Raw genomic sequence first — 21,460 nt, forward strand, 5'->3', positions numbered from 1 at the left:
TATAACTACGCCTTATTCTGAAGTGGTATAAAAAGTTGTAATATGTCGGTGTGCCATCTCTGTGTCACTCTGTTCCAGAAGTAACAAAATGGAGCATAATAGCCCCTCCACCCTGTCAGCCTGTCATGTTCTTACTGATGCTTCCTGATGATAAACAGCCACGGCTGGCCAGCCGGCTGGAAAATAAAGCCTTTCTGTTACAGTGCTGTCTGCCTCGTTATTAATTCAGCAACTCGCTGTAGGAAATAAACTACTTGTGTTTCTTTAAGCTTGCAGTGGTCAAACATTGCATCAGCAAACACAGCTATATTGAACAGACATACTCAGATGGTCTAAGACACTGAGACAGGCTTTGCTGAGTAAAATACATATGTAATTTTGATACAGATATAGATACCTGTACCTTACTGTTGATATCTGAGGAAATGCTTGTCAGTGTTTAGTTGATTCCTGTGGGACGTCTCCACCCAAGGTGCTCCTGAAGAGCGGCTTTATGTTACCAGGTAAGGTGCACAGCGGGTGGGGATGGGCTCACAGTCACAATTCCACTAAATATCCCGATCAATAATTCAAACACATCTCCTTCTCTGCTCTATTTACGTACCTCTATAAGTCCATCCCAGTGCCCTCACTCCTGTGTGATGCTGTTTTTATTTACACAGCATCTGTGCTCTTTAATGTCTGTTAATAAATCTATATACCTGAATGAACATATAGACTGTATATAAACTGTAGATAATTATCTCTGCTCATAATTACAGTCAAACTTAAATTCATTTTATCGCTCCTGTAGTTCATCATAAATTCATCCTGGATGATTTTCACACAGAGACAGAGAGAGAATAAACAAAATGTGACAAATAACTGACCAGCTTCCTGAAATTCAAGCCGTACTGCGGCAGATATTCACGCAAAAAAAAAAAAAACACACACTGGGTCTTATTAATCTAAAACCAGTACACAACCAAAAGCATTGTTCGATAGTGGATATTAACCTCACAAAAGTTGTAGTGTAACTGTTCACCAACCATGTGTGCACACAGGGTTTCCTCAGAGATCTTAAACCTGAACAGGTGTGTCTGGGCTGCTAGGTAACAGAAGAGCCTCATCTCTCCCTCCTGAGTAAAACAGAGCGGGTGGATCCCTCCAGACACACCAACAGCACCAAGCTCAGGGAAACTGAGCAGGATCCACATCCCCTACAGCAGAGACTCAGTTTGTTCAAACACAGATGGTCCCTGTCACAGGGAGGAGGTTGGTGTGAGGACAGTCGAAGAGCTTCAGCTGAAACAATGAGGGTGAATAATGAGATAAGGTGATCAATAAGACAATAGACACATGACCTCGAGCTGTATCCGTGATCAAATCATCTTATCGCTTTAAAAGGTCATCGAGACACTGAGGCTCAAATACTATGAAACACTGCTCACTCGACAAAATAAACCAAAGCAGCGTCAAAAGCTTCTCTTTTGACAAACGTGCTGAAACTGACATTAAAAACAGTAGCTGCCAAGAATAATTCAAAATCACAAACATCTTTTTTTGCCATGCTAACAACATAGCTACAGGGATAGCAGTGTTGGTTGGTCCGGCTACAGATCCTGATCCTAAAATATCTCATTAACTATTACAATGCATTAACAGCTGTTTATTTACCAGCCTAGAATAAACGTTGGAAGTTCAACATCAAACTTCATTCCTTTACTCACTAAGAGGAGGTGAAGCTCCAGATGTGCTGATGTTGTGGTTTGAAAATTACTACAAAGCATAGCAGGATTCACTTTACGATTTTATGAATATCCTGTCCATAACTACAGCATTCAAATGCTGTCATTTCGTTTCAACACGGCCTGTGTGTCTGGCAACATTGTTTTATCCATGCCGTCTCTCACAGGCAAACTGTAGTGGCTTTCAGTGCTTGGCAGGTGTTTATTTCCAACACTGGTGTGAGGTGATTTGAAAAAGCGAGTGTGAACATTAACCAGTTTTTGTTCCAAAAGCGTCTCTGCACATTGAAACCCAACAAATGCAATCTCAATTACTGAATGAATAACCAGAGGAAAACAAAAACCAAAAAAACTTTAATAACGAATGGAAAAAAGGTGGACAGTTGGACATATTTCAGTCATTTTCATACAGACAGTCTTTGAATAGCTGTTTGTTTTAAGAGAAACGTGTGTGAGAACCAAAAGAAGATAACATCTTTTTGTTCAGCGTCTGACTCAGCGGAGCCAAATCATTCACGCTGTCCTTCTGAGAAATGGCAAAGATGATGGCTGTTATATTTTTTCATTTTCTTTCCTTCTACCATCTGGCAACGCCTACGGTCCAACAGTTCCCCATCACACAAACACACACACACACACACACACGCACACACACACACACACACACGTCTATGCACCATTAACACATATAAATGCCACAGATTGTTCATCCATAGCACTTAGCTACCCACCTGAAACACATGAACTGAGCAATTTCTCTCTCTCTCTCTCTCTCTCGCTCGCTCTCTCTCACACACACACACACACACACACACACACAAACACACACACACTCAGCCCCACCACAGTGCGAAGACTGATGAACTCAACACTCACTGAAGCAGAAAAGTGGGAGTTGTAGATCACAGAAGAAAATACATCAAATAAAATCTGCCTGAACGACCTTGTTTGATCAAACAGTCTGACAGTGTGATTCAAACATCTTAAATCATCAACCACCAAACCACATTCACCGTCAGATAACTCTCCAAGTCCTGCACACTAGACGTAAGAACGCTCAACCGATGGAGATTAATGTAGCTAACTGTGGTCGACGCTGTTTTCAGTATAACCGAAAGAAAACATGCCCACTTCACCCACTCACACATTCCCTCTCCCTCGCTGCCGATTCACATTAAAAGCACCTACAGTTCAGCTCCGACACCCACAGCTGTGCATAAGAATATATAAGTGCCACTCAACCTGGACTCCGTGTGACTGAGCCCACACACTCAACACTATTTCAGGCTTTATAAACAGCCACCTAAATAGGTGAAAAACGCTTTTAATGTTTGATGAGGAATAATGGAAGTGATGCCATCACTGAGAGCACAAAACACAATGTGAATCTACGCAGTTTCTGTGCTGCAGTTCAGCTCATTTTCAACAGGAGACTTTTCTTTTGGCAGCAAACGGGATTTATGGTTTTAGTCGAAGTAATGATTTTTCAGCTCCAACCAGATTTTACAAAAGGGGAAAGTGAAGTGGTCTGTCAGAGGCCACAGCTGCTGAACACCTGGACGTAAAATATAAACATAATGATTCTGCCCCAGACTGACTGTTACTCAAGTATCACCTGAAACAACAAATGGGATATACACAAATACACCCCCAGTTAACAATCTCTATGGTTATCAGTTGCCAGTTTACTTGCAATAAATCTTCCTTCATGAAGGTCATAATGTTTCTGATTGAACTGGATGATTGAACTGGAGGCTGCAGTTTGTGCTGCTGTTGAACTGTGTAGTTTTATATTAAGAGGCTTTCTGTTATTTAGCCTACACTCACTGATATAAATGGTGTGGACAAAATCATAGAAAAACATCTTTCACTATTAGACTGCATTAGTTTTAGCTAGGTGCACTGAATACGTAAATGAGTGTATGAGCAACTAATTAAATGGTTTATAGCAAACTACAGTGTAGCTGTAAACAGATATAAAGACATTTTTAAGTGTTTGTTAAAGTATTTGCCAACAACTACAATTATGCCTTTAATATGAATATGAAGTGTTTGTTTATCATATTTATTTACTGTATTCATTATATTAACTATATGTTTATTATGTTTATTTATTAACAAACGCTTCTTTGTTCTCCATGGCAACAGACAGAACTGTCTGCTGATGAGGCCCACTAGATGTGGCTGAAAGCTCTGGAAGAAATCGAGTATGTGGACTTCAGGATAAGGATTTTTTCTTCAAACTACTGTTTCCAAGGTCAACAATGACTCTTTAAACATCTTAAACCCACCTGTGAATGTGGGTACTACATGTGCATAAATAAATGCTGTTAATAAATGCTTTTAAGATCCTATAAGGATTTCTTTGTAACGATTACAGCGATGTTACACTGTGTATCAATCATCTATCAGCTGTTTATACACAGTCATGGGCGCTTTAATTGTTGATAAATTAATAAACGCAACTTTATACAACTACATTATATTGTGTTGCAAACTGTTTGTATGTAGTTCATAAATGCTAAATAGTGGGGTGATAAAGTAAATTGTTACCAAATGATCACACGTCGTAAACCAACCAGCATGGTGCTTCAAAGACAAGATGAAACTCTAAATCACATTAAAAAGTCAGGATTTGACCCACTTAACCTCTCAACAAAAAGATGGGGCAACTTCCATGATATTCATACTGTATAAATTAGCATTTTTAATTCTCTTTTCCTCTTTAAACTCTTTTTCAACTTCTCCTTATTTCCCTTACCCATAACGCCAGTGAGCAGACAGTCTTTAACCCTTTGAGGATGTGAATAATTTTTGGATCAGAGACTGAATTATTCCTGCAACTGGTTCGCAATTCTGCTGCCAACAGTAATAAATTACTCCTTCATTATCTCTAAAAACGGAAGCTTCTGTCTTCTCCGTCTCGACATGCCTGTGTGCTTTGTGATATATATATATTTTTTTATCGAAGGTATTTTTACCACGGGGCATTTCACAGCCAGGGGACACTCTCCATCTGCGCTGTAGCCATCTATAATTAATAATATCCTTCCTTTATTCCACTCAGCGATACTACTCTGGACAGAGAAACTGCTGTTTTTGTTCTTTTCACTGCAAAACACTCAACACTAAGTAAACCTCTCTCTGAAAATCCATAGTCTCCAAAATAAGCATCAGTGGGGAAACAAAGCTCGTTATGTCATTGTTCTCCCTGCTCTTTGGACGCTAGCTTTGAAACACGGTCCACTCCTACAGCTCCGGATGTTTTGAGTGTAGGTGGAGGTAAGTGTGAAGGTATACAGCTTATTCAGTAGCCCAAAGACACGCAAAAAGAAATAGATTTTGACCAAAAATGTCACAGAAGGAAGCATAAACACATCTTTTCATCATTTAAAATATAAGATTTGATCTGGTACGCACACCAGTGAAAAAATAAAATAAAAATAATAATCCCATGTGGCTCTACTTCTACTTCCAAAATCACAGAAATGTATAACAAGCGTTTACAGGTTTGTGCTTCCTTCTACTGTGGCAGACTGCAACAGCAATAATCAGATCAATAACTCATCACTCAGCCTTTGTCTGCAGAGCTCGGGTCACCAGTGTACAGGACAAGTCTGCATCTATAAAGAGCCAGGTTCAATACAGAGCTGCAGAGGGTAGTGAATGGGACAGATGTAGACATTAAAGCTCCCATGGGATCTTTGTGAAGGAGAAGAAATTAACATTTTGAAGGCTACATGAGGACAGCTTGGCAGAAACTGTGCTCTTTCACCTTCAAGTGGCACTACACATGAAGACAGACATGTTATTCAGTAGGAGTCTGAAACTGACAGTTTGCTATATCCCAAAACCTGAAACAGCAACTGTCCATTCATAGTTTAGAAACTGTAACTAGTAATCATTGTTAATTACCTGGGTAGCAACAGCTGATAAAATCAGCTAGATGTGCAAAATGAACAGCTGCCAACAGGAAATGAGAATCCTGCTTTTGTTTACATCTGCATGAAACCAGGTCTTTTTTTATTTATTTATTTTTAAATACAACAAATATTGGGTGATAAATCTGTCACTGTTAAGTGCATATTTGTGTGTGAGAACAGAAAGCCTGATGTGCATAGCAACAGTAACTAAGGGGGGTCAATAGGTTAATGAAGCCATGCGATGGAGCATTGTAAAACAACAACAACAAACACTGCTTCATGAGTAATTAAAGTCTATGTAAAACTAGGGCTCTCACCTGTGTAGTCCTCAAAGCACTCGCAGGTGTAGCCTCCCTCTCTGCTTCGACACACTCCATGGGCTCCGCAGGGCTTAGAGTAGCAGAGGTCGATCTCCGTCTCGCAGTAGTCTCCTGTGAAGCCGGTGGGACAGCGGCAGCGCAGCCCGGCGATGGGGTGGATGGGTCTGAACAGGATGGTGTCGGATGCGACGAACGGCGCCAGGCTGTCGAACTTCAGCACTGACACACACTTCATGTAGTTTTCACACGGCTCGCGGAGGCAGATGTTGTCATCAAAGGGAAGAACTTCCTGGGAAGAGATCTGGGCGAGAAGGCTGCGGTTCAAATACAACCTCTCCTGGAGCTCCTCTGAGCCGAAAAACTCTCCAGTTCCACTCTCAACCCCTCTCCCAGGCCGGTCCGCTCCGTGGCTGAGCCCTTCAGGCCGCTGGTGTCCATCCCCAAACACAGGCACAGCCACGGACAGGCTGACGTTGAGGATGCGAGCGCTGACATCCGTGTCATCTTGGATGTTAAAGATGACGACGTCTTCGGGGGCGGCAGACAGGACGCGGGCCACACCGTCGAGAAACTGTGCAAGCAGCAGGGAGAGGAAATGCTCCTGGGAGGTGTTGGCCAGCCTCAACGTGATACTGTTGGACAGCATTTCATCTGTGATGATGGTGACTTGGAGAAGACACTGGGCCGACACTGAGTGGACACCGTCTGAAAAAGACAGAAGAAACAGGAAAACGGGCAGTTAACATGGAGGAGAGGTTGAGGCTGAGCTGCAGTGGAGGGACAGTAACACGAAGAGGGAACTTTGTCCTAAAGATACTGTAAGATTGGTTTACATCCACTTGATCTGTCTAACTCAGACACATGAAGCTTCATGATAACTTCAGAAGTGCATTGTGAAGAAATGTCTTAATGGTGAGTGAGAACAGGAGGGATGATTACAGCAAGCAAATGTTCATTTGAGCAGCTGACTATTGTTTTTAAGACAGACAGAAAAATTGTGAACCTGTTCTTGACGCATGAAAGGTGAGTCCTATGAAAAATTTACAATTTTTAAAGTGCTGGGGATGAAATCATAACAGCTACTGAGCTGAGATGTCAACAGATCCATTTCCATGACAACTGAGAACAACTGTGATGAAGATGAAAGAGGTTGTAAACTCCAGCAAAAGCCAGAGAGCAGACCTTGAGGTGTGCTATTAACAAGGCTGGTGATCATCTATGTTTTTGTTTATGTCAACACATTCAATGAAAAGACCAAAAACCAACAAATTGTTAGTCTGTCTTTCAACACTTTCTAATTTTCTTACTCTATTTGTCCCGACCCCACTGGTCCTCACTGACAATGTAAATCTTTATGAATGTGTTAAAAATATAGTATCTTTTTCTTAAGGTTCAGTAATTTCCTAAAACAGCTAAGCACTGTAGTTTTTAAGAAAAGTCACTCAAACAGCAGTAAATAGTGAATTTGTTGGGGACTAATTTCAACTGCACTACTGAGTTTTTCATTGTAATGAAGCAACATGTCACCTAGTAAGTATAATAGTATGGTTCACTGAAGTGTTTGTTAATAGTTTTTGGACAACATGGAGATCTATGGTACAGAGGAGTAAGTTATACGAGGCTTCGGCTACACAGACACTTGTAAGTAGATTTTATTTATTTGTTGGTTTTGGTCTGTTCATGGGATTTAATATCAAATATTACCAGACCTATACTTTAAATGAGAGGATGTTTACATCCTCCAAAAATTGTCATCTGATACTGTACTACAAGATGTGTTGATAAACTTAAATCCAATTCAAAGCAATTGGCGAGTCCAGCATGAACACATAGAGCAGCTGCAACAACAGGATAGATGAAGGTTCTTGCATGGTGGAGGATTTATGCAGCAGCTGCTACTGTAACACCAGGCTCACGTATCTGTAGTAGACCCACATGTGTAAACATACAAAACAACGCGGTTGCAAAAATAGCAGAGAATGAAGGAATAAAGCAAAAATACCACCGATTGTGTATAAATTGACACTTTGATAAATATCGACAATTTCTTTTTTTAGTCATATTCTTGGCTCAGACGAGTTGTTTCTCATGTGCCAGAACAGATGACACATGTGTGCCAAGAGAAAGCGAGAACAAGTGTATGTATGTTTTCTTTCAATACATTCCAAGTTTCTAATCAGCAATTTCACACCCCTCTCTTTCCTTTCTTTGTCCGGAAGCAGAGACGCTCCTTCATTATACATACATACTGAAAGCCTCAAGTCTCAAACTCAGCGGCTAAAGCATTTCTCAGCTCAGTAAATCTCTTGTCTTTTGTCTTGTTGTTTTGATACCAGATCATGTTAATGTTTTATCCTGTATCCTGCATTTAAGTCTTTTTTCAAGTCCGCTAGTGTGGGTCTTGTACAACTCATTATTTTGCGAGTTAGGCCTGTATTTAAGTCAGATTGTGAATGTAGACATTGCTGCTGGTGTATACAGTGATAATCATTCTCTTTCATCATGTTGCATCATGTTACACTTTGCATGACAAACAAATATGTGATCTATTTACACTATACTTATGACTTTGTCGAGCTTATTTTCTTTGGTGTTTTTCTACTATAACCACAAACAATAAAATGAAAACTCCTTATCATCCAGCATCAGCTAAATGTCACTGACGGGAGCAGACAGACAACTCTGCTCACTGAGGAGTAAAATCATAATGAAAACAACCATGCAATCACAAAGAACAAACAGACACACACAGGGAAGTTCAGTATGCCGCTAACAAGCAAAACCTATGGATCTGTGTCTGTTACTGAGTCAGATGTGTATTGAGTAAATGTTTGTGTGTGTGTCCATGTCATTTCTGCTGAAATTGGTAATTACAGGAGAAAGGCATCATTTGAATTCTCTTTAGTTTGCCGTGATTCCTTCGAGTCAGTTGCTTTAAAGACGTCTTTATTAGGTGATTTGAAAGAGCTAAAATGTAGCGTAACAGTAGCACAAGTAGTGAGGGGTCATAAGGTCAGTGAACTGACTCATTACTGTCAGGTACACAGCAATATCCAGCTTAATTTGCTAACATTAGCCTCTGTAAGCTGCTGGTCATAGTGACCAAGTAAGTCTGAAGCAGAAATTCCCCAGAGTGTGTTGAACTGAGCGATGGTCTGTTCTATTACTTATGAATTCAACTTTTCATTTGCAAAATTAAGATTATGTCATTCTGTCTTAGAAAAGTTACACAGTCTCACTCTAAGGTCACAAAAAGAGACCACTATCATTTTGTCTATCTCAACGCTCAGGAGCAAACACAAAACAGACTCAATCAAATCAAATGTGTGATGAAAACAAGCCCCGGCCTCTCCCTCCAAAATAATCAATGGGCCGCTTTGTGTTGGGGCGTTTGGACGCTGGCCAGAGAGCAGAACCTGTGAGCAGGACTCACACAAACAAACAGCACTGCCCAAAGTTACCAGATCCCTGTTTGGCACTGAGCGAGTTTAAACACAGATTGCCAAAGAAGGGGGGAGGAAAAGGAGAAGGGGGAGACAGAGGGAGGGGTCATAGAGGAAGTGAGACAGAGAAGCATGTTTGACACGGCTTTAATCCTTCTGCTTTCAGTCAAACGCTTCCAGCACAGTAATAATACAGGGCCTTAGCAGAGGAAGTGGGGGGGGGGGGAAATCAAAGGAGAGACACAAGCAGGGTCGCTACACTAGTTCACACTTTACTATAAACACACACACACACACACCTGTGTACACAAGAAAAGCACACACACACACACACACAGAGGGGAGAACAGGGCAGAACACTGAGGGCTCTTCACTTTCTCACAGGGAGGACAGAGACGCAACTGGTGATTGTTTTCATCATCAGTTGAGCTGCTGGTTATTTTTATGATTCGCCATTTAATCGTTTCAGACGGTGCTCCTCAGTCTGGGGGTTGGAAACCCTCATATGGGGTCTTGAGATGATTAAGAGGATAAGTTTTTTTTAATTCATTTTAATGGCTTCCCTTTGGTGGAACTGTTCACATTTCATTGTCAGATGCAATGTGTGATGAGTCACAATTTCATGACACTGCTCCAGTTTAATGGGTCATAGGGCAAAATGGTCGGGAGCCACTAGTTTACAGCTTAAAATGAAATTGTGATATTGTGAAAATTTCTCAGCACAAATTTACAGAGCCCGAGATGATGTCTTCAGATAGTTTGTTTTGTCCAACTGTATAAAACTCAAAGATAATATATTCAAAATGATATAAATCAATAATGTGAAGAGGCTAAAACCAACAGAACATTTTCCATGGAGGCATCATTTAAATGAATGATTGATTATCAAAACTGTTAGTTTATTAACTAACGTATCCATCCAATAATTATTTAAGCACTATTTAGAAAATCTGTGTGTTTTACTTTTTATGATTCCAGGTTGTAGATTAACGATAGATTTAGATACTCAAAGAGGAGAAGGGTGTTATGACACTTTTACAGTCTTTGCAGAGTAAACTATCTGCTCTCTACCTCAGCCTGTTCTCTCTTTATCTGTTCATATTATAACTGATACTCTGCAGCAACAGTAGCCAGAAAAACACAGCTCTAATGAACAGAGGCTCCTAAAGGTTAGGCCATGTATTAGGAAAGACATCGCCTTAATTATGTCCTCTGCCAATTCACATTCTTGGTTGGGAACTCGGGCAGAGCTCCAGACGTGGACGCAGCGCTGGGAAACTGAGCGCGAGGAGAATCTCTCCTGAAAGGGACCAGACCATCCTTCAAAGAGGTCATTCTCCACGGAAGGATACTCCGCTCAGGAACGGAGGGTAAGCGGAGCTTTTGGGCCAAAAAGGAGGAAAAGAGGGATGCTTAGTTGGTAACGAGACAAGGTGCCAGCTCTGAAGTGTGACACTGCTTTCAGCCCACAGCTCGACCCCCTCTGGGCCTCTGGGTGCCAGGAATGCTCTCAGCTAGGAAGTGGCGCCAGGGAAAAGATTAAACACACACTGTGGTTTCAGGACTGCCAAGGTTGTGTACGGCATTGTGTGTGTTTGTGTGTGTGTGCATGTGTGTGTGGGTGGTAGTGGGGATCCATACGTCAATACAGGCAGAGCAGAGAGTGTACACTGAAGGAGTGCAGGTTTAGTCATCACACAATCTCTGAAGTCGAGGAAAACAGCAAGGCTTCATGAAATCATTAAAAAAAACAGAGTCTCTGATCACTACTGTCATTTTAAAAACTTAATAACTCAGTGATTCAGGAGAGTTTTATGCTTTTCAGAAGACTGATCAAAAATGCATCGCCGAACAAACAAAAACAAAGCTGTTTTTCAGTTTTGCAGAGTGAAGGTTTTTACCTCAAAGTGGCTCTTTTATAAACTCAAATCATCTAGAACGTAAACAAAATATTCTGATGGTTATCATTCATTTTCCGAATATAAAACCAGGCAGATCAAGAGAATGATGCATGTAAACAAGCTGGCTCATTATTATTTACAGGAAAGAGTCTCTCAGAGACGCACAAATGCCACGTTGACTGTGAGCTGAGGCTTCCACACACCGACAGAGAACATAAATTATCAGCCAGTAGGTTGTGGAGGGGAGATGAACTGCTTTTTATCTTTGAAATATTAATGAAGCCCACTTTCAACTGTCAGGAGAATTATGAACGACAAACACTCCACTGACACAATGTTATATGAACACAAAGAGCCTTTATGATGGCGTGTTTGCTATAAAGAAACATATAATCACTCCAAGATATATGGAGTTTTAAGCCCACTTGGGGGTCTTAGTGGATGGGATAACTAGACTGCAGAGAGAGAAAGAGAGACAAAGACAGAGAGAACAAATCGGTGAGACTGGTCTAATTAGACCACAAAGTTGCCATCAAATCTCCCAGTTGAGTCCCAGAAAATGTCAACAAAGTCATGGTGGATAAAGATCAGATTGCGACCAAATTACTGGGGACAGAGACATCACTCACAGCAGCATGAAAGTAACCCCAGCCTTCTCCCTCAGAGATTCCACAATCGCTTGTGAAATGGCAGTTTATCATTTATTTACACTCTTTTCTTGATGTTTAAAGATTATATTTGGGACTTTTCTACTTTGTCTGTCTAAACACTCAAAAAAGGAAAGAGAAGAAAAGAAAAAAGGAAAAAAGAAAGAAGACGAGATAGAGTCAGAGGAGTCGGCAAGTTACAAATACTGCATGTCTGATCCCAGACCATTACTACGTGGAAACATTTTCTGTGTCCCAGTGCAGGAGCTGCCTCCAGTAAAGAAAAGGACACAGCGAATGTAGGTGTCACCCTCAGAGGACCGAAGACTGCTGGGCTGAACCTGCAACCGCCTCTAAAGATGAGACAATCTGCAGAGTCAGTGCAGGATCCAACTGTCAGTCTCACAGAGAGCAAAACTAATGAAGCATTAAGCATTAAATTAAGCATTAAATCAGACCTCATCAACTAAAACTAGGACTTGACAGGTTTAGACGGTACAAGAAAGAACAGTGATAAATTCAAGCGCCATGATTTCACAGCTTACGAGTTGTGACATTTCACTTACAATTCTTCATCATAGTGTGACACTTAACATCCCGGACAGTGCAAAAAAACAAAAGACAAAGACAATCACACATCCAGACAATAAGAAGAACAAACACTGGAATTAAAGTCTGGCTTTAATCACACCTTGCAGCGCTTATTCCTTTTGTCTATTTGAAAATGTTCCCAGTGACTGATCACAACTTGAGCACAAACGCCTGATAAATGGTCAAATGAAGCATCCTGACTTTACAAATTGACACGCGCTGCCAAAACGCACCGTTTGGCTTACCACGGGTTACCCTTGTTAAATAACAAACCTGTAGACAAACCCGTCAAGTGTGGAATATAATATTTCAAATAACACCATACTGAAGTCTATGATCCAAGTGCAAGCAGAAGAATTCATTCTGCATACACTTTTGAAAAAAATCAGTCTGTTTATAAATGGTTGCCATAAAAATAAAAGCTGTTAAAACTGCAGCTCCCACGTCTTCGACAGCTGTACCAGGCAGCTCTGTGGACCAATCAGAAGCTGTCTTTAGATGGTAAACAAAAAGCTAATGTCAGGCAGATCAGCTAAAATAAATAAATAAATAAACTTCTTGAAAGTTAAAATACATACAAGACATTCAGATTAAGTTCATATAGTAGCTGGTCCTGAGTCAGTGGCCCTGTTCAGACCTGGTATTAACATGCATCTTCAGTGATCCGATCACAAGCGGTCAGCTCTAAGCGCATCAGGTCACACCTCCAGCAACCACTTGGGATCGGATCTCACTTCCCTGCTTTATATGCAAATAAACAGGTATGCACTGTTGCTTTTACCCAGTCTGACAGATGGGTCCGTTATGTGTATGTGTGTGAGTGAGAGTGAGAGTGAGAGAGAGAGAGAGAGAGAGAGAGAGAGAGAGAGAGAGAGAGAGAGAGAGAGAGAGACAGAGGGGTTGAGCTAATCAGTGCACTGTGCACAGCTCTACACTGAAATAAAGCTTTAGCTATTTGAAATAGTAAAATATTTTTCTTTATGAAACTGTGGCAGGACTAATCAGACTGTGGCAGAGGACGTCAGTTGAGTAGGCGGCCCCTCAATGTGGCCCAGGACGCATTTGCGTTCACACTGCCAAATGTATGTGGCCACATGTGGCCCAGACCAGCTCTGAATATGGTCCGAGTGGTCGGATCTCAAATGCGTCCTCAATGCGTCCTGGGTGTGTTCACACTTGAACTTAGAGCTGACCACTTGAGATCGGATCACCCAAGACAGATGTTTCTACCAGGTCTGAGCAGGGCCAGTGTCTTACTCAGCAGTACTTCAGCAGGACAGCTGCTCACAGACACAAGGTCTACATCCTTGCTTCTCCGCCTCCAAATGTGCAGGTTAAAACAACAAGCCAATGTAAGCACCCTCTAGTTATTGTGGAGGGGAGGGCAACCAGAGCCACTATAAAAATACCATTTATCATCATGACAGTGGAGAGCTGATAAATAATCGCACTCAAACAGCTCTTTCAAGCAGCCATTCATCACATGTCTAATGGTGCCACGTTAAGAACGCCACACTCAAACAAACCCATGTTAATTCTGTGATCCGGAGGAGCCGATACTCCCTCAGAGGCAACTGTGTTTCACTGCAGAAGTGTGTCATGTTGGGGGGGAACCTCCGGGTAAAGAGGTAATGAGGTTCAGCAGAGCTTGTCTTAGTCGTTCAGCATCAGTACACTACAGTATGCAGAGCAGCAAGCACTGAGTACTCACTACATCAAAGAGCGCAAAGCCGGGGTGCTGTTTCCAAGATCAATAGGGAGATCATAAATTAAAAATCACTTTGGAGGGATAAGGCCTGTGGATGCCTTTGCACTTCAGAGCCTTCACAACTCCGACCAGCGAGCCACTCTGCAAACTAACACGTTTTTAATGAGTTTATGATTTGAAAGTAAGCATCCCAAGTTTTACTTCCTGTTTGGCGGTTTGTTACAGGAATTAAAACAGTGAGATCTGGGCCCATATTTATCACACTTCTTAGAATTACGCTTACAAATGCTCTTAAGAGCCTCTTCAGGAGTAAGAACCGTTACCAAGAGTAAGACACACTCTCAAGTTATCACATGATCAATCACGTATATGCTCAAAACGCAAAAACAAACGCAAAAAAACAAAAAAGAAATTCAGCCAAAGACAAGAATTTAACCAATTCTGGTTGTTCCCATTTTAAAGTCCTAAAAAGTCCTCACATTATATTTAAGTTTCTTTTATTCGTGTCAAATCCGTAATAGCTTCGCCACGGTCACACACGAGGCTCTGAAACAGGAATAACAATTGTCTCTGCCAGGCCTCTGCAGTCGATACGAACAGTAAAAAACAACATTAACGAGCTACTACAGTGTGAAACTACTGTCACAAGTGTCATGTTTGCATATTGCTGACAAACACCACGCTGGTGAGACCACACAAGGTCACCTAGAGACAACACATCCGTACCACACACCAATCAAACAAACCACACAGCCATGACCTGAGTGCAGCCCCCGTGGGGCCGACAAAAGGACAGTTTCATTTAATTAGAATTAAATACTCTGCCCTTGGAGAGGCCTACAATCACATACATTAATTACTGGGACTCTGATGCTGCATGCGTGCATGAGACCCTGATTAATGTATTACATTTCACTTGTTATTTCTGAAACTCAGTTGTGCCGTCACCCTCACACGATTATGGACAGTTTGAGACTAAACTTTACAGGTTACTGAACTGTAAATCAAGGTGATGGTTAAGAATTAAATCAGATGAGGCTGAAACAACTGTTCCAGCACAAAATGTAGCTTAAAACAAAGTAAAGGTGCAAATGTGCGACACTTCTATAGAGATTCACTGAGGAAAATACCTAAAATATGATACAAATAGAAGCTTACCCAAGTCTTATTTTTCATTTTAGCCTGTTTCTTTGAGATTTTTGTCATTTGATGGGAATGGACCTCAGGTGGAGATAAAGGGACAGAAAGCACGCAGCAGGACAACATACCAGCTGACAAGCTGAGGCTCAATTAACACTCCAATGAAGAAGAAAGTCCTGGAAATACACTAATGAGTACTGATGTGGGTTAAAGACCAAGGGAGCAGAAGTTTATCATGATGTTGCAGCTCTGTGGCTCAATGTGTTTAACACAGTCTAAAATCTGTTAGATCAGGCTTATCAGATGTCTCCTTCATTAAAACTAAGTGCACTCTGTTTAGTGTCGATTTGATTTATAAAAACTGAAATCTCAAGTCCTGGTGATCAAACAGGACGCAGTAAAATGTGGCTGGGGAGCGGCTCGCTTGAATTAACCAGGGCTGAAAGGTGAAACACATCCAACTGCTGCTTGAATGATGGCTGGTTGGGGGGTGGAGGCCATGCATTCAAAGGGAAGGACAGGTTTTTCATCCCATTACCCTACCCCCCCCTTTCTCCCCTCTTCCTGACCCCCCACTAGACAAGCAACGGCCAAAGCCGACACCCCACCACCTTCCGCATAAAATACTCTTAACGACTGCTGCGAGGCCTCCACCTCCAGCGGCTCACATCACCATCTAGCTATCGGAAATCAAGACCAAGGCTCAACATGCTGCAGGCTAGCCGTTTCCCCCTGTTTCCAGTCTTTATGCTAAGCTAAGCTAACTGTCTCCTGGTTGTAGCTTCATTTTTAATTGACAGTTATGAGAGTAGTATCAATCTTCTGACAAGGTTTTTGCCAAATTAAATCTGAACCGACCGATGCTGTCACTCCGCTAGCTCCTACAACCCACTAGCTAACAATCAAGCGCAATGTTATTTTAGAAGACCTTGTTAGCTATTTGCCCTTAATCAGATTTGATTGGATACATTAATGTTTACACGCTTAAGTTAAAAGTAATCATTAGAAATATTGTAATGTTTTACATGGAGATCTTAAGATATTGACATTAAATTAATCCAAAAAATGTTTTTGACTTCACTATGTCTTAAACACTAAACACATTTGGTGAGTTCTCTATCGCCTTTAAAAGTCAAGGCAGTGGAGAAATTAGTTGCCTGAAGGGTAAAACATGCCGTGAGGGCTGGTACAGTTTAAAGCTTCTCTGATCATCCAAAACATTCGGGGAATTTTCAGACCACAATGACAGCAGGCCGCGGCGGATTTGTGGTTGATTTGGGATAAAAGCTCTTGACCTCCACTAGGTTGAGAACTGATTTGATCATTCCATTGTTGGGGAACAGCTGAACTACAATAATTAAACACCAACAGCTCATGTAACAGAAAACGCACTTGTAAATCTCACCCTCAAAGGAGGGGATGGACAGCATGCTCAAACTCCTACGCAGCAGATTTTCTGTTATCTGTGTCGGAGCCATGTTAAGGCTGTTACATCAAGCGACACAACTTACACCAAACATCATAATGTGAAAATTTCAATTCCTCTGTAGATGTTCCTTTGATTAAGAACAGAAAAAATATACAGGTTAAATGAATATTCATATGTCTCTGACCTTGTTTGTGAAATAATTGTTTCAAAAAATCCAGCATTGCTTTAACTGGCTGTTTTATCTCCTTCTGCAGAGCAACTAAGCCAAAGTAGTTAGAAAAGAGAACAAAGATCAGCTGTAACAATAACCACAACACCACTTAATTCCTGCAGTCCCTACGCAGTCAATAATGGAAACTGCTGGTGTAGCTCAATGTCAACCCAAGGATTTCAATCCTGAGGAGTCAGAGCGAACCCACAATCCCTCTCCTGATTCCTCCATGCAGGAGAAAAGCTGACTATGTTGGAGAGAGGCCATTCGTACTCATTTGCCGGCCCTGCCACAGCATCCCCTGATGACACTTTTCTGCTGGATGTGAAAACCACAAGAAGAGGACATTCCACAGATTCTTCCTCTATAGTGAAGCAGCTTTAGAGCCACAGAAATGGAGCTCAACTCTTCCAATCAGGACATTTGCATATCAAAGCAAAACTGCTGTCAGCGCAATGGTAAAGAGACATTAGCATGCAGAGACGTGACCAAGCATGAGGCCCTTATTCAAACGTACCAATAGCCAGCTAATAGATTTTTGATACCAAGCAACCAGCAGCACAATAATGACTTTGTCACGCATTGAGATGCTTTAAAACAGAGGACGACACAACTCAAAGCCATAATCCAGGTTTGATGCCCTAAAATAAATATAAGAACTAATGTATTAACTTATTCTGACAGTTTATGTTTGAAAACTATCACAGATAAATTGTTTTTGGAAAACATTCAACAAACGGTATAAATAGTCACTCACATTCATTCAGTGCCACCAAACTGTGACAGCACAATGACGGCACTGTAGTAGCTGATGAGAAAACCATCTGTTTAGTTAGCCTAGTGCCCTCCTGTCAGGATTCATATAAATTAGACGCTGATGATACATCTCGAACTCCTGCACGCTAAGGTTCACCACCTCTACCAGTCACACCTCTTACCCTCATGTCTGACAGGCTAATGTTGACAGCTTGCGTATGAAACCAGGTCACTGTGAAATCTCAGTCTGGTTTCATACTAAATGAACGCAATGTAGCGTAAGGGTAACAGCCTGTTAAATAAACATAATCGGTCTTGTTCACAGTGTGAGGAGTACTGTAATGATTTCTGTACTCCAGTGGAGAGTTATTATAACTCTACAGGAAAAGAGAAGAGGAATACTTCATTTCTTGTAGGCCAGTGTATCCAAACCCTTTTTTTGTCCACCGCAGCCACAGTCTTGTCAGATGAACTAAAGTACAGCTTCACTGGCACAACAATGTTGAAAAGATGTTTAATTTAACTGATTTTAAGCTGGATGTAATCAACCTTATTAATTATATAAATATGGATAATGTTTACAATTCTTTTTCTGTTTGTTCATGTTGGTATTCCAACCATTTCCGCTTGGATTGGTCAAAAATCGACACGTAAACCACACCCTTTACTTTTAACTACTTCAACCACTTGTTCATTACTTCTAGCTACTTCAACCATGTAACCATACATCCATTACTTTGAGCTATTTTAAACATTTATAAAGTTTTTTGGCCTTTTGACCATTCATCCATTACTCTTATCTAACTCTTTCCACCATTTATTCTCTACTTTTAGCTTTCTATTTTCCAGTCATGGTGCCAGAGCTTTATTGTATGAGCTCAATAAGTGTTTCAGTGAAGGGAAGATGTCGGCATCAGACTGTACAGTACGTAGGGTAATTCATGGATGAATAACAGCCCCGGTGAGACTCTCCTGAAGACAGCAGCACTGGTGCAAACAAGTGGACACAAAGACAGAGGGGGGCAGCCCCAGACAGAGCCCGCTCCCATTGTCTGCTGGGATAGCAAGGACAATGCAGGACAATGCTGAGATATATTCAAGCACCACAAGGTCTCACCCCAGCGATGCACTAACCCTAATCCTAAACACGATTTCCCCTCCTAACACAGATGATGTCATTCCACCCCCCCCCCCCCCCCCCCCCCCCCACACACACACACACACACACCCTCGCCCTCACCCCACCTCATCTCCTCCGGACCTTCAATGCAACCAAGCGTACAGGAGCTTGGCCCACAGGAGGATGTTGTGCTGCTGAGAAACAAGCCAGCAGCAAGAAATCAGATACCCTCCTGAGTGCATCTGTGTCGCAAATCAAAGAGCTTAGGGATGACACTATCATATCACCATGAGCTCTAAACTCTCGAGTGCTTTCAAAACAGAGGGCCTCTGAAGTCTGTCACATGCAAGACTAGACATTATCCCTCAAAAACACAGCAGATGGAAAGTTTATATCTGCGGTCAGGTGTCGGTCGACTCGGTGCATGTCCTGTAAAAGTGCTCGCAGGGTGAAAGCAGCTGACAGGACAGGTCAGTGTGACCCGGGGCATTACAGGTCCAAAGAAAGCCTTATATGCTTCACTGGAAAGAGAGAGAGGGGGACAGTTGCTCTTTAGAACTTTATGTGCCTCCCCTCCCCCCCCATCTTCACTCTACAAAAGGGACCTTACCCCTCGTCCCCACCCACAAGGAATTTCTCAGGCATTGCTGGGTTCACCATGACAACTGGGTGCTTAACAAAGCATTTCTCTTAGGCATTCTTCCTTTCACAGGGGACGGGGGGGGGGGGGCAACAGTCAAAGGAGAGAGGGGGGGGGTGAAGAGGGAGGGTGGAGGAGCTTGAAATGATGGGAGGGAACAGTGGAGGTTGCAGGGGTGAGAGCCATAGACCCGGGTAGATAGGAGAAAAATGGGAAATGGTGACAGGCAAACAAAAAGAGGGAAAAGAGAAACAGGATCAAGGTGAGAGGTGATGTTATAGGGATAAAAAGAGGAGAAACAGTGCTACAAACATTCCAAGCAAGCCTGCGAGTGTGACTAACGCCGTCCAGGGAGGGCGAGGAGGGCACGAAGAATGAACGGGGAGCATTAGGGATGACTCCAGTCGCACAAAACACGAGTGAGCGTTTGCAAGCTGTGACTTTGAATCGCATGAATCGAGCATAAGGCAAACAGAAATTCATCAACCGTAAAGTACACACAAATCCAAGGTACGCTCTGCCTGAGTGAAATAATTATATGACGGCGAGAAGAAAAAGCAATCAGAGTCGTCCAGCTGTTGGAGGAGGCCCCACACACACACACACACACACACACACACACACACACACACACACACACACACACACACACACACGCACACACACAAATATACCAGATTTGTGCAGCCTAATGGTCTAGTGTTACAGAAACAAACCCCTGAGAAAGTCTCTCCACAGACAGTTACAGGGTTTAATAGATTATAATGAAATTATGCTGGCTGTGAATGTCTTGGCTCTTACTTGGAAAGTATGTAGCGGAGCACAGAGTCCCCTCCATTAAAATTCCAGTCCTGTAGCTTTATCTTATGCAAGGATGGTGAAGGAACAGGGGCAAAGGGGGTCTGAGACGACTTCAAAACATATTCATGCACGAAGAATTTCATTCTCATTTCTTGTCTGTATCTCCAAACAATCAATGTAATCTCTTCTAAACATTTCAAATTTAGAAAGGGACCAAATAATCTTTGAGAAAACAGAAAGCTTGATCCATATGGGGATATTCGCCGTCTGCCCCGGTTAGTTGGGCCGAATGCCAGCATGTTTGGCTCAGACAACTGAAACAGCAAAGTAGTTTAACCTTGGAGCATCCACATCCACTTCAGACTCAACACTTGAAACTCAAAAGCCCCCCCCTCCCCTCCAGACAGTGACCAGAGAGAGAAAATATTTGCTGTCCACCATGTAATTTAAGCATCTGTATAACCTGCAGTGTGATGTGAGCTGAATCAAACTGCCATCATTAGTTATGGAGGCGTGTTTGTCTGTTAAATCTCTGCATTGGCGTTTTCAAAGTGAGCATAGGGGCATGATATTGGCTTGGACTCAGAATCTGATTAAAACAAGGACAAAGTGTCCTGATGGCGTATCTGTAATAATGTATACATTGCATATTTGCCACACAGGGGAGCTCAAATCTGACTGTGCCGCTCCTACAGAGTCGCTTTATGATGCAAGGAATGTACAGGAATTGACATATCAATATGAAAATGATAAAACTACCAAAGATTGACCTCACACATACCAAGCATGATAACACGTTCATAAATGGATTAGCTATACTTTCTATGGGCAAATTAAAAGGGCTTTAAGGATGAAAGAAAAGCAGGGAAAAAGTCTTTGCCATCAAACGCAAACACCTATTTATGCAGGCTCACGCTTGCCTGGGAGCAGTGGATCAGCCCCTGAGTATGTCAACACTGGTCTGACAGAATCCGTGATACAGATGCTGCAAATCTAATCCCACAGACGACAACTTATACCTCTCACCCAGCAGCACGACCACAATGCTCTTCATATAAGAGAAGTGACACATGGTGACTAGTACCATCAGATATCAGTTTTGT

General features: G+C 41.9%; 1 protein-coding gene across 3 annotated transcripts in view; it reads right to left on the bottom strand.

Moving 5' to 3' along the window:
• Nucleotides 1-21,460, bottom strand: part of celsr2 (cadherin, EGF LAG seven-pass G-type receptor 2) — a 61,483-nt gene that overhangs the window by 33,064 nt on the left and 6,959 nt on the right. For all 3 annotated transcript variants that reach the window (XM_056389736.1, XM_056389727.1, XM_056389718.1), the window contains exon 2: nucleotides 5,968-6,675. In XM_056389736.1, coding sequence (XP_056245711.1) covers nucleotides 5,968-6,675 — 708 coding nt within the window. The remainder of the gene's footprint in view (nucleotides 1-5,967; nucleotides 6,676-21,460) is intronic.

The sequence above is a fragment of the Seriola aureovittata genome, chromosome 2 (assembly GCF_021018895.1).
Source record: "Seriola aureovittata isolate HTS-2021-v1 ecotype China chromosome 2, ASM2101889v1, whole genome shotgun sequence".
Lineage (NCBI taxonomy): Eukaryota > Metazoa > Chordata > Actinopteri > Carangiformes > Carangidae > Seriola > Seriola aureovittata.